General features: G+C 34.5%; 1 protein-coding gene across 1 annotated transcript; it reads right to left on the bottom strand.

The window, feature by feature from the left end:
- Positions 1 to 3,313: 3,313 nt before the first annotated feature.
- On the bottom strand, positions 3,314 to 10,810 carry LOC136847995 (vesicle-associated membrane protein 2-like). The gene is made up of 5 exons (XM_067120004.1): positions 10,767 to 10,810; positions 8,757 to 8,950; positions 5,156 to 5,208; positions 4,461 to 4,598; positions 3,314 to 3,737 (listed from the first exon to the last, which is right to left on the bottom strand). The coding sequence occupies exons 1-5, from the start codon at positions 10,808 to 10,810 to the stop codon at positions 3,588 to 3,590; spliced, it is 579 nt and encodes a 192-aa protein (XP_066976105.1). The 3' UTR covers positions 3,314 to 3,587.
- Positions 10,811 to 12,378: the final 1,568 nt, after the last annotated feature.

Below are 12,378 nucleotides of genomic sequence, written 5' to 3'. Positions count from 1 at the left end.
CAATAAACAGGTATATAGTTCATTGTCGCTAAAAGCCTTAGTAGGAGAACACACTACGTTTTCGAAGAAGAAGTTCCATCTACACCCAAGAACTTCGGAAGCCGATCTATAGTCGAACTGACCGCTATTGACACTCGGTTCATTCCTGCAGATTTCTCATCCTCCTCGGTCCATTTCCAGCTATTTCGGAGAGTCTCCAGCCTCGTTTTCTAAGTAGGAGGCTGACAGGAAGCCCTTCAGACAAGCCGGCGAGTATGGCTGTCCCAAGAGCTGCTTTCGTCCGGCGGATGGCGTTATTTCTCTGCCTTCTGCTCGCGTTAGGTGACGTTAAAGAGGTGTCGGGAAAATCCATACCGAATGCTGGTTCCGGAGAAGCTCAAAGGGTCGTGATTGCTCCTGAGAAATGCCCTGGTATTTGTATGGTGAAAAATGATAAAGATGATTGTGTGGTTGATTATACCTGTGCAGAGAGATGTGATTTTTTTTCATAGGGTGAAGGGAGAGAGAGTTTTTCGATTTCAGATGAAATTGACGTATACAATCTGATATCAGTCCATGAAAATTGTTAGAGTATTTATTAAAAAGAGAGAGAGAGAGAGAGAGTTTTCACTTTTAATACAAATGTCATAATATCTTATGTGGACTAATATCGCATAATCATATTACAGTGTACGCTTGAAAGTATTAATCCATTGCACCATGAAATTTGTTTCACCAAATAAAATTATCACTTTTATCTTGGCATTTTTCACTTTTAATTTCCCTCAAGTAATTCAGAATTCTGTCTTGGATACCTTTGCAAGTTAGACAACTATTTGCGTGACCATTTTTAAAAATTTACCCAAGACCTTGACTTATGGCACCTGGGATCCCACAAGGTTGTGATGAAGACAAACCACTGGCACCGTTTTTAATCAACTTAACATGAAGTAGGCAAATGTAAACACTGGTCTGCATTCCTGAACACGAACCTCACATGTCTGGTGAAGTATGAATATGTAAATATTGTTTTGAATAATATTGCAGCTCATCATAATGTTGTCAATAACTTTATATTGTTGCTGACTCAGTTACTTCGGTTCGTGAATAAGTTGCTGATTTGGCTTTGAAGTACTGTAAAGCTTAGGAATTGTATAGCCAAATACAAAAGGAAGTACAGTGCAATTGTGTCGAGCAAAAACAACTTGCTCCAAATTATAAAAAACGGAAAATATTGTGAAAATTCAGAAAAAAACCTTTAGAGAGCATTTACATATAATAGGAATATGGCTTTTTCCATGTGTATCGATATAACATTTTCTCTCATTAATTCTCCTTTGTTCTACATATTGAGGATGGCAAATACGTCATACATCATCATTTTATAAGTTTGTACAGAAGAAATATCACTCCCCTAAAGGTGTATCATATTGCAAACCAAAAAATAAAAAAAGGAAATTATTCATAATAGAATTAAACTTTTTTTGTGTTTTGAACTTACAGTTGCTTACGTGTAATTATTCATTTTTAATCATTTACCGTTCGGCAAAATCCTATCTCCCTGTTTCCTTTTGTCAATTAACGAGTTATTTTAAAGATAACTCCCCTGTAGTGGGCTAGCGTCGTCAGTGTACCTCACGAGATGCACTGTAGGCATTGCTGAAGGTTCTTTGCAGATTCCCTCCGGCCCCTAGCTACAACCCCTTTCATTTCTTTTACTGTACCCCCGTTCATATTCTCTTTATTCCATCTTACTTTCCACCCTCTGCCAACAATTATTTCAACATTATTTTCAGTGCCGAATGACCTCACAGGTCCAAGCGCTTGGCCTTTGGCCTAAATTTTGCATTCCAATGCCAAAAGAGAACTTAGCAATTCTTATCCTCCTCTAATCCTTGATGGGTAGTCAGAGTCCGGGGGTCCACACCGAGCCTTTTGTCCTCTTCAACACCTTCCAACAAATACGGGTCACCTCTGGGCAAGAGCCTGTGCTGGCACAAGGGCTGTTTAATCTAAATCAACCAACACTCTCAAAGATTAAACCCAGTAATAAATAACTTAAAAGACTACAAAAGGCTTGATTTAACAGTTCAGCTGAGATTATGGAACAGAAATGACAAATTATCATAATATATCACTCGCTTTGCCGTCTAAACATCACATTACGAAATGTAGAAAATATCGGTTTGGGAAAACTCACAGCACTTGGATCGTGAATATATTAACACATGGGAAAAAAAATTGCTAATTCATATTATCTTTACAAACTTTTTTTTTTTACATTCAATGAGACTATTTAAAATAATCCTGCGTGTGTAAATTTGTCAGTAACCATGTACTTCATATTATTATTATTATTATTATACTATTATTATTATTATTATTATTATTATTGTTATTATTATTATTATTATTATTATTATTATTATTATTATTATTCGGGAGTAGAAACTATGTACTTCATATTATTATTATTATTATTATTATTATTATTCGGGAGTAGACCTTCTCTAAGGGCAGTAGCATTGACAATAATGGCTGTTTCTACAGCATTCAATTTGTATAGAGTCTTCTCTATTCTTCTTAATATCTTCTTTTCATCAGCTTGTAGCTGGTGTATCAGATTTCCAAAGGACGTGAAAAGTTGCCTCGTTATTTCAGTTTTATTACCACTTACGTTTCAAACGCGTTCTGGCGTTTATTTTCAGAGTGAATGGACTGACATACGAGTCACATGGGTATATATAGCAAGTGGGCGTGGGTGTACAGTTGACAAGTCGGATATTAAGCTGCATTATGATTATTGTTATTCACCTTCTGAATAATAATAATAATAATAATAATAATAATAATAATAATAATAATAATATTTTTCTTTTCACTTATGCTTTTGATTCGCCTTTCCCTTCAAGAATCATATACATAGTTTTGATTTTTCATACCAAAGAGAAGATTTTTGTAGTAAGTAAACAAAAAGCAAATTCAGATGACTGAAGTATCTGAACAATATTGTTTCAAACCTTAGATAATATAAAGGATGTTCCTGTTAACCTTTGCTGAATCTCTCTCTCTCCCTCTCTCTCTCTCTCTCTCTCTCTCTCCCTTTTTACGTTCAAAATGTAAGTTATGACTTTTCCTGAAAGTACATTGTATATATATATATATATATATATATATATATATATATATATATATATATATATATATATATATATATATATGTATATATATATATATATATGTATATATATATATATATATGTATATATAATATGTGTATTCATGCATGTGTACATGTAGTAAATATAAGTAGCTCCCATAAAAACACAAGATGTACAAAAAATTGCTTTATTTAAAAATACGAGACTTATACAACTTATACATACACACTGCTTCATGCAATTCCTACGCAAGCACAATCAAAATCACAGTTAAGTTCTTCATAATTGTACTCATTTAAACTGGCTCGTGGATTTTGTTATGATTACCCTGCTGCCCGGGTTAACTCACCCGAAGTGGAGCTGTATTGCAGTTTTAAAAGCCTTCAGGCCTTGCAACGTTTGCAGAATTGGAAACCGGGGTCTATAGTCTCCCCCCCCCCGCCTTTCTTAAGCAAATATCACAGCCACGACGACAATAACAATAATGGCGATCACTAAGACAACTGTAGTTCCTATGATGATTTTGAGTTTCCGGTTCTCCCACCAGTACTTCTTCTTCAGGCGGCAGGCGCTCTTCTCGAACTGGGCAGCTGCTGTCTGTTGCGGAAAGGTGTGTGCATTAGTCAGTCGGCAACAACATCAGACGAAGCTGAATCATATTTACACAGTTGTGTCTCCATAAGCGAACGTTCAGTATATCTGTTCTTCGTTCCCCTATCCCCATCCCTCTCATTGCTTCCACTTACTTTTTGAAATATGTCATTATAATGCTTTTCCTCTGGGCTCGTTACAATATCTTAAAACTGTGACATTTTATTTTGTAGACTTATTAGGTTTTATTTCTTTGTGCCTATTGCTCTAGAACTAGGGCAAGCCGTTATGAAGTCTTTTCCTAGAATTATATATTCCTATTTATGCCAAACGAGATTTAGAGGATATCAAATTCCTCTAAATCAAGCAAAATGGTATTCAGTAAACCCAGAAACAAAAAAAAAAAAAACACTCAAAATCTAATAAATCAAAAGTTTTAAAACCAATCCATGACACAGTATGACAGTACGTAATGCCGACATCATCCAATATACTCTGTTTTTTAAAGCTGACGGTAAATATCCACAGTTGATGCCACCGAAGATAATCGTGATTGGCTGCTCATGCTTCTCAGCACCCTGTAACATCGTCTGTGGATATTTAATGTCAGCTCCAAAAAAAAAAAAAAGACTAATGACTTTCAAATGATCTCCATAAGTTTTATTTCTCACTGCGATTAACTTTTGTAAATTGTAATCTAAACAACATCTGAACACCTGTATGACTTACAGACAGGTGAGTCGCTTTCTCTTCCAAGACTTCAAGGTTTTCCCCTCTCTCCATGATTCCTATAAGGTTGTTCTTCATGATGTCTGCAACCTCGTCGACTTCTTCTTGTGTGGTTTTCAGGTGGCCGGAGGCAGGTGCCTAGAAATAATAATAATAATAATAATAATAATAATAATAATAATAACACGAGCCACTAAAATGGCGAAGAAATCCACAATGTTTTCAGTCTAAGTAAATTTTAAAAATGTGTATAAAACGGGAGCTTCCGAGAATCTGCTCGATCCTCCTAATCTGTCTTTCCTGTGTTTGATAAGAGGACTTGAGTAGGTTATCGAAATCTCGTTATATATATATATATATATATATATATATATATATATATATATATATATATATATATATATATACATTTATAATTATATATATATTTATATATATTATTTTTTAAATATATATTTACATTGACATCATTGCAGATTTCTTCACCAATAATAATAATAATAATAATAATAATAATAATAATAATAATAATAGTAAGATGGTGACGATGATGATGGTTAAAGCAATTAACGTTATTCATATCGCAATGCATTTGCAGACGAACTTAGTTAAAGTCTAAAGGAAACTTGAGACAAACCGAGTCCAGATAAAAGTTTGTTTTAGATATAAACTTTCTACTGTGAATGCGAACTTACCTTTCCCGGACCCCTCAAAGGTCGACTTTCTGGATCCATGGTGGCTCTTTCCCCTGCAAAAGAAGAAAGATCAGTTTGTTACCAGAGTTTGACGGATTGCGTGAGATCAGTAGTAGACACCGTGGGAGGGTAGTGCCGCCAGTGCACCTCATGCGGTGCGCTATAGGCATTACTTAAGGTTCTTCGCAGCGTGTCTTCGGCCCCTAGCTGCAACGCCTTTCGTTCTTTTTACTGTGCCTCCTTTCAAATTCTCTTTCTTCCATCTTACGCTCTCCTAACAATTGTTTCAAAGTGCAACTGCGAGGTTTTCCTCCTGTTACACCTTTCATATACCTTCTTACTGTCAATTTCCGTTTCAGCGCTGAATGACCTCATAGGTCCCAGTGCTTGGCCTTTGGCCTAAATTCTATGTTCAATTCAATTCAGTCAGTAGTGGATTAATCAAAATGAAAAACTGAGTGGAAAATTTACTTTTTTTTTTGTGGTTGTGTTCTGATCTCAATGAATTAACTGTGGATTGGGTCAAATCTTATCGCTAGCAATCCAAGAGAGATAACTTTGAGCCATGGTTAGTCATAGGTCCTTTGCCAACATTCATAATAGATATTTTCCGTGTGTTTGCCGTGGCTGATCGCTGGTCCACACCAGTCTTTTCATTTGCTTCTAAATAAACCCTTCACTTACGGGTCACTATAGTATGAACAAGGGTCCTTGCCTACTTGAGGCTGAATTTATCTGTAAAATAAATAAACAAACAAATAAATAGTTTATGTTGAAGATCTGAACTTCATATATTTTTTTATCTTCTTTTGAAAGTTGCTCAAGTGTTTAATTCTCGCCAGTTTATCCTCGCGCAGCATTAAACAAGAAAGCTTTGTTAAAACAATTTCAACTTTGTTAACTTTTTCAAAAGGTAACACAAAACTAGTAAACTTCGAAGACTGATTAGCGTATATTAGGAGTTAATGTCCAAGTGTTTATATTCGTACGGAAATCTAAAAGAATCTATCATTGCAAGTGAAAGCACGTCAGCAATTTATTTCTTATTTTCATTTTTAATGACTTCAGCGAAGTAATAACATACTGAACACAATCATTTTTCATTATTAATGAAAGAAGAGAATCTCACATTTGTGACGCAATGTTTATGAAACAAATCTCAGTTCAAGCACCTTAATTAATTATCACACAACGTCTTTCAAAAGGAAATCTCTCTCTCTCTCTCTCTCTCTCTCTCTCTCTCTCTCTCTCTCTCTCTCTCTCTCTCTCCACACACATATATACATATATATATATATATATATATTATATATACATATATATATATATATTATATATATATATATATATATATATATATATATATATATATATATATATATAAATATATATATATATATATATATATATATATATATATAGAGAGAGAGAGAGAGAGAAGAGAGAGAGAAGAAGAGAGAGAGAGACGCACTCGTAGAAATAAACATTTAACCAGCAGTCCAGAATCGGTTTATTTTAAACTTTGTAAGACCAAACCAGTTTATATTTTTTAAATCAACAAACGAGCCGCGTGATGTTATGATTATCTTTACGTCTTCCCGGAACTTGAATAATGATGGAGTATATGTGTCCCGAGATCAGAAAATGATTTCTTGCACTGATGCACTGCCACACAGGAATAGCATTTCTTCCCTTTGTGATTTAAGAGATTTATACTAATCTTGAAACGTGGTTATATGTGGAAAACCTCCCCTTAACTTTCCTCTGCTTTGTCTTACTTTCCGTAGGATATTATTTTCTTGCTATACCCTTTATAGCAAGATGCCTTGAATGCTTTCTATTTTGACACTGTCACTTTTCCATTTTCTTGTCTTACGGGATCACAATCGAGTCTCCTAACGCACCAGAGACATCTAGCGTTTGGTCAAAGATACTGCACCAACATCATCACTCGCTTGAACAATTTCAAGCCCCGTGGAACGACGTGCTAAACCCCAGAACCCCACAAAAAAAACCTGATTTTGAACGCTACGTAACCCACCACACGAACTGAATGAGGAGAGGATCAGAGGAAGCCACTAGACTCACGGTAGAGAGAGAGACTAGACCTAGACCGTGACTACTCTCGAAGACCAGCGATTCCCGAGTTGTCAAACGTGCTGGCCTTATGCCAGCCCATGCTCGCTTGCTGGCACGATGTTGCAAGTTTAATCTTCGGCTCCCTGTGAATAGGTACGGTAGATAATGCAATGGACATTAAAAGATATTGATCCCTGCACGTTTTTAAAGACATGTTTCCCATACGTAGGTGTCTGAAGTATTTCCGAGACTGCTTAGATTGGGCACCTACGAGTAGCCTATGCCAACGTGATCTCTCTCTCTCTCTCTCTCTCTCTCTCTCTCTCTCTCTCTCTCTCTCTAGTTGTTTCTCTTCAAGTAATATAAAATCGTTTTGAAATTGTCCAAATCCTATAAAATTTCTTGATATGTTCAACAAATTAAATAGAGCACAGTTTCCAAACCTCATTATTACGTCACGACGTACGAAAAATTAACATATTTTTTATTCAGGTTGTTATGATTATCATAATTTCTTCTTTTTAGATATTATTGTTTTCTGTCATTAAATGCGAGTGCAGGAAGGGAGTGGCTGATAAGCGCATTATTTAGACTATAAGTTCCTTAAGAACTTCAAATACACAGACTGTACGTGAGTAAACATTGAACCAGGAACCAGAGACCTGAATATGAACGAGTTCACTCGGCGAGGATCCACGCACACACACACTCACATACACGCACACACACACACGTACACACACACACACACATATATATACTGTATACACACACACACACACACATATATATATATATATATATATATATATATATATATATATATATATATATAAGCTGATATCAGTAGTCCAATGATTTTGTTATCGTCATTTTACACGATATGTCTCTCATTTGGAACAGTTAACTATATATATATATATATATATATATATATATATATATATATATATATATATATATATATATATATATATATATATAGTTAACTGTTCCAAATGAGAGACATATCGTGCAAAAAAAAAAAAAAAAACAGTAACAAAAACATTGGACTACTTATATCAGCTGGAGATTAAACCGTCTTGAAAATCAGGTTCTGAGTCACAATTATCTTAATTATCTTAGAAGCCAAATCTATCTTAGGATAGTTGTTATCTCTGGCTAGAAATCAGTTCTTTCACTATTTCACTGTCACCTGGGGATCACATTTCTCTTGTTTTCTGTATTTACGAGAGTCGATAAGGAGGGCATCAGACATGTAGGCCTATGCTAGACCCACTCTGGTGGAAATTTTTCTTGTATCTTATATTCCCCTTTCATTTTCTCTCACTGTGAGGCCTTTATCTTCTCTTGCTCTCTATCTTAACACTCTCAGGTTTTCAGTCTTTGTTCTATGGGGTTTCTCGAGTTCTCCTTAACCTTAACCCTTTGCGGACACCAAGATATTCCGCCAGAGATATTAAGATAGGACACCAACGTTGTTACCGATTTCAAAAACGACAGATTCAGTGGAAAGACTTACTTGCCCCAGAACTCGAAGCTCTTTGGATGGGTTTCCAGAAACCAGACGAAGTGAATGAATTTTCAGCAACCAAAGCAAGTGGTTGGGTATCTGAAGCCACGCGACCAGCACTGTTGCGAACTAAGGAATGAATCACTGTGTATCGGATCCTAACAGCAGCCGAACTGTCTGTGTGGTATAAGAGCAGTTCTCTGCTAGGGGGAAAAAATAAACATCGCCGCTTGTCCTTCAAAACGATTCAAGCACCCCACCTCTCTCTCTCTCTCTCTCTCTCTCTCTCTCTCTCTCTCTCTCTCTCTCTCTCTCTCTCTCTCTCTCTCGTTGTTTCCCTTGGATGAATACGTTTATACGTTTTTAGAGCTTTGCGGTCATTAAACGCAAGCAGAGAAATAAAGTAAACGACACACATATGATTTAGACAAATAAGTTCTTTTGAAACTTAAAATACATAGAACGTAAATGAGTTTTGAATATTAATTCTATTTATGGCTAGCTTTATACATATGTATATTATATATATATATATATATATATATATATATATACTATATATATATAAAAAATTTTATCACACCGTGATTTATATACAATCATGAAGCTACAAGTGTCACTTAATTTCAAATTCACGCTACCGGCAGTACCAGTCCATTTATCACCTATAAATTCCCCTTCGGTGATAATTCCCCATCGGGCATATTCCCGAGGTAGCATGAATTTGATATTAAGCGACATTTGTAGCTTCATGATTATATATATATATATATATATATATATATATATATATATATATATATATATATATATATATATATATTATTCAGTAGATGAAACCCATTCACATGGAACAAGCCCACAGGGACCATTGACTTGAAATTCAAGCTCCCAAAGAATATGTTGTTCATTAGGAAGAAGTAAGAGGAAGTAGAGGAAATTCAGAAAGAAGACATCCCACTTATTAAAAGAAATATATATATATATATATATATATATATATATATATATATATATATATATATATATATATATATATATATATATATGTATGCGTGTGTGTGTATGTGCGTATGTGAATCGATCTCGCCTGATAAGAAAAACCATATAGTATAAAATAAACATCACCTGTTACCCTGCTGACATCACTGAAGATGTATAAAACATGGAACGTTCGCATCTATCGACATCAAGTATCTAGTAAGAGCAAGAACGTATAATCGCCGAATACCAATGAAACAGTATTCAGTAGGACGCCCCTTCTTCTTCATCTTCTTCTTCTTCTTCTTCTTCTTCTTCTTCTTCTTCTTCTTCAATGCCACTCAATCGCTTCTATTTCTCGTCCCGTTCCGCATCTGTTCCGCATCTGTTCACTCCCCACCAAAATAGAAGATCGTTTCGTGCAATCCCAAGTGGGATACTGAACGTGTGTGGTACCTCGTGGGATTTCATAGGATTTCACAAAATAACTCTCTCCACAGGGATGGAATGGGGTTTCATAAAACAACTTTTTCCACGGGGACTGACTTTCTCCACAGGGATTTCATAACATAACTTTCTCCACAAGGATTTCGTGGGATTTCATAACATAACTTTCTCCACAGGGATTTCATGGGATTTCATAACATAACTTTCTCCACAGGGATTTCATGGGATTTCATAACATAACTTTCTCCACAGGGATTTCATGGGATTTCATAACAACTTTCTCCACAGGGATTAATGAAATTTCATAAAATAGCTTCCTCCACAGGGATTAATGAAATTTCATAAAATAACTTCCTCCACAGGGATTAATGAAATTTCATAAAATAACTTCCTCCACAGGGATTAATGAAATTTCATAAAATAACTTTCTCCACAGGGACTGAGTGGAATTTCATAGCATGAGCCCGTGTGAGTTGCTTTGACAGGAAGCGAGAACTCAGTAACCCGGTCTCCTGTGACTGGAGAAAACACTGCTTTGTATTCTAGTAGCGAAGAAATAAAAAGAAGCAACAGCATTAGTAGTATCAGTACTGATCAGCAGTCGTAGTCGTAGGAACAGGACTATGAAGATACATCCTTTATTCTTCCTCTTTCAATGGCCATGATGAAGTTATTTATTCTGATCCTTTATTCTACTCTTCATGAATCCGGGTGTTGATGTCATTGCATCATTGCAGTGAATGAACAGTAATAGGCAGTTTGGATTGTTCAGTTGGTTGAATGAGACGTCACTATATGCAACACACACATACACATATACATATATATACACATATACATATGTATATATATATATATTTATATATATATATATATGTATATATATATATATATATATATATATATATATATATATATATATATATATATATATATATATATATATATATATATGTGTGTGTGTGTGTGTGTGTGTGTGTGTGTGTGTGTTTCTCACATTTGTGACAAAAGTAAGAATATAAATGTATGCACGGTCATGCTGATAATTTCAACATCATGTTAAAGTAACCCCTCGGTACATTCAACATGATTCCCTCTGACAAATCATCTTTCTTATCCTTCATTTCCATATATCACTGCGTTTCTCATCTTAATGGAACCATTCATTAATGTAATTAATGTAGCGTCACGTCATTCAATTCACTGGCCTACATAATACATTGTAGTTAAGCGTATCATATTAACCTGTCAGACACAGGTGAAGATGATACAGTTTCATTATATTTGAAAATTCAAATGTAGGAGCTTATAATTATCTCAATTATCTTAGTTCGTTTCTCTGTTAGAATGATTACGTAAAATAACGTTCGTGAAATTTTACTAAAATCTTACCAAAGGTGAAGGTACTGATTTGCTACACGTAATTTAATACTGGAAGGGATTTGGGATCTTCCTTAAGGCTATTTTTGTGTGAGTGGTGGCGAGGAGGAAGTACTGAAGTTTTTTCCTCTTACTGAATGCCGTAAGAGAATATATATATGTATATATATATATATATATATATATATATATATATATATATATATATATTATACATATATATATATATATATATATATATATATAATATATATATATATTATACATATATATATATACATACATACATACATACATACATACATACATACATACATACATATATCACACATTACCACAGGTGAAAAATAAGAGAGAGGGGTGTAGGTCTGACCGGTTTCGACTTTATTTCCTTCGTCAATGGCTTGAAATGAAGTCGAAACCGGTCAGACCTACACCCTGTCTCTTATTTTTCACCTGTGTAATGTGTGATAAATGAATCACGTTCAAAAGTGATAATAATCATATATATATGTATGTATATATATATATATATATATATATATATATATATATATATATATATATATATATATATATATATATATATATATATATATATATATATATATATATATATATAGAGAGAGAGAGAGAGAGAGAGAGAGAGAGAGAGAGAGATACACACTCTGTTACGTCACTCAGCAGGAGGAAAAACGTTTCAGCGCATTCGCCCCACCAACTACAAAAACAAAAACAAAAAAAAAAAGACTTAAGGAAACCGGATCTTTTCCAGTATCTATCTACCTACGGCAAATCACTAGCACCACCTGCCGTGAGATTT

This window comes from Macrobrachium rosenbergii, chromosome 18, assembly GCF_040412425.1.
Source record: "Macrobrachium rosenbergii isolate ZJJX-2024 chromosome 18, ASM4041242v1, whole genome shotgun sequence".
Taxonomy (NCBI): Eukaryota; Metazoa; Arthropoda; class Malacostraca; order Decapoda; family Palaemonidae; genus Macrobrachium; species Macrobrachium rosenbergii.
This window is presented reverse-complemented; position numbering and strand designations above follow the sequence as displayed.

What these genes read in the sequence shown, in the direction of transcription:
- LOC136847995 (XM_067120004.1), bottom strand. Translation starts at nt 10,810, where the DNA reads ATGTATCTTCATAGTCCTGTTCCTACGACTACGACTGCTGATCA. An exon ending in CTTTGAGGGGTCCGGGAAAG is followed by an intron (nt 4,599 to 5,155) that starts GTAAGTTCGCAT and finishes TATTATTTCTAG; the next exon opens with GCACCTGCCTCCGGCCACCT. An exon ending in AGAAAGCGACTCACCTGTCT is followed by an intron (nt 3,738 to 4,460) that starts GTAAGTCATACA and finishes TTTCCGCAACAG; the next exon opens with ACAGCAGCTGCCCAGTTCGA.